General features: G+C 42.0%; 1 protein-coding gene across 1 annotated transcript; it reads right to left on the bottom strand.

Moving 5' to 3' along the window:
• Nucleotides 1-266: 266 nt before the first annotated feature.
• On the bottom strand, nucleotides 267-581 carry SARC_13183 (hypothetical protein; the record flags this gene model as incomplete). The annotated part of the gene is made up of 1 exon (XM_014292691.1): nucleotides 267-581. A coding segment is annotated over one exon (315 nt), but the record flags the coding sequence as incomplete, so codon positions are not given.
• Nucleotides 582-1,091: the final 510 nt, after the last annotated feature.

The raw sequence follows: 1,091 nt of genomic DNA, 5'->3' as shown, positions 1-1,091 counted from the left end.
CGACACACACACACACACACACACTAGTATATATATATATATATATATATATATATATATATATATATATATATATGTGTGTGTGTGTGTGTGTGTATACATATATATATTATATATATATTACATATATAAAACCCAACACATGAGTATATAGAGTGATACATAGATAAACATACACGTACATAACACACATACACGCCCAATACCCGATACATACACAGATATACATACGCATACACATACACATACACATATATAACAGCTACCTGCATAAGCGGCTGCAAACTCTCCCGATGCACATTCACAGCCACCCCGGCCATCTTCAGATCCGCAACCAGCCCGAGGTTCGGGTCCGCTCCCCACTCATACTCAGGGTGTGCGGGATCAGTATACTCCATGTCAATACTGATTAATTGTCCACTACCATCTTCTCGGGGGCCCTTTACATGCCGCCAGCTCACGTCCTTCATCGCCTCGGCCTCCTGTCTATTTTTAGATTTATCAACTCCACCATCTGATTGGACGAGGTAGTGCAGGGACTCGTGCACGTCTTTTCCCGCCAAAAGATTACGCACGGCCATCTCTCGTACTGTGACGCGCAGAGATGTACCGAACTTCTTTCCAGTCACACGCACTTCGAAGTTGCGCAGTCGCGATAACAGTAGCGACCGTTTAGTGCGCAGGAAACTAGTGGCACGCGACGGGTCTGTAGGGATGAGTATAGATAGAGTCTGTAGGGATGAGTATAGATAGAGTCTGTAGGGTCGAGTATAGATAGGGTCTGTAGGAATGAGTATAGATAGGGTATGTAGGGTTGAGCATAGATAGGGTCTGTAGCGTTGAGTATAGATAGGGTTTGTAGGGTTGAAATTAGATAGAGGGAGGGGAAGTAGGTAGAATAGGTTGGTTGTATGTAGTAGATACATTTGATTGTATGTGTGTGTGTATGTACATCAGTTATTTGTATATATTAAACACATTTGATTGTGCGAGTGTGCGTGTCAATAGTGTCATATATATAAAGAGGAAATGTATGTAGATCAGTTGTTTGTACAAGATAAAGGCGTTACAAAGTGTGTGTTTGTGTTTGT

Source organism: Sphaeroforma arctica (assembly GCF_001186125.1).
Source record: "Sphaeroforma arctica JP610 unplaced genomic scaffold supercont1.2988, whole genome shotgun sequence".
NCBI lineage: Eukaryota > Ichthyosporea > Ichthyophonida > Sphaeroforma > Sphaeroforma arctica.
The sequence above is the reverse complement of the archived record's forward strand: the minus strand, read 5'-3'. Positions and strand labels throughout refer to the sequence as shown.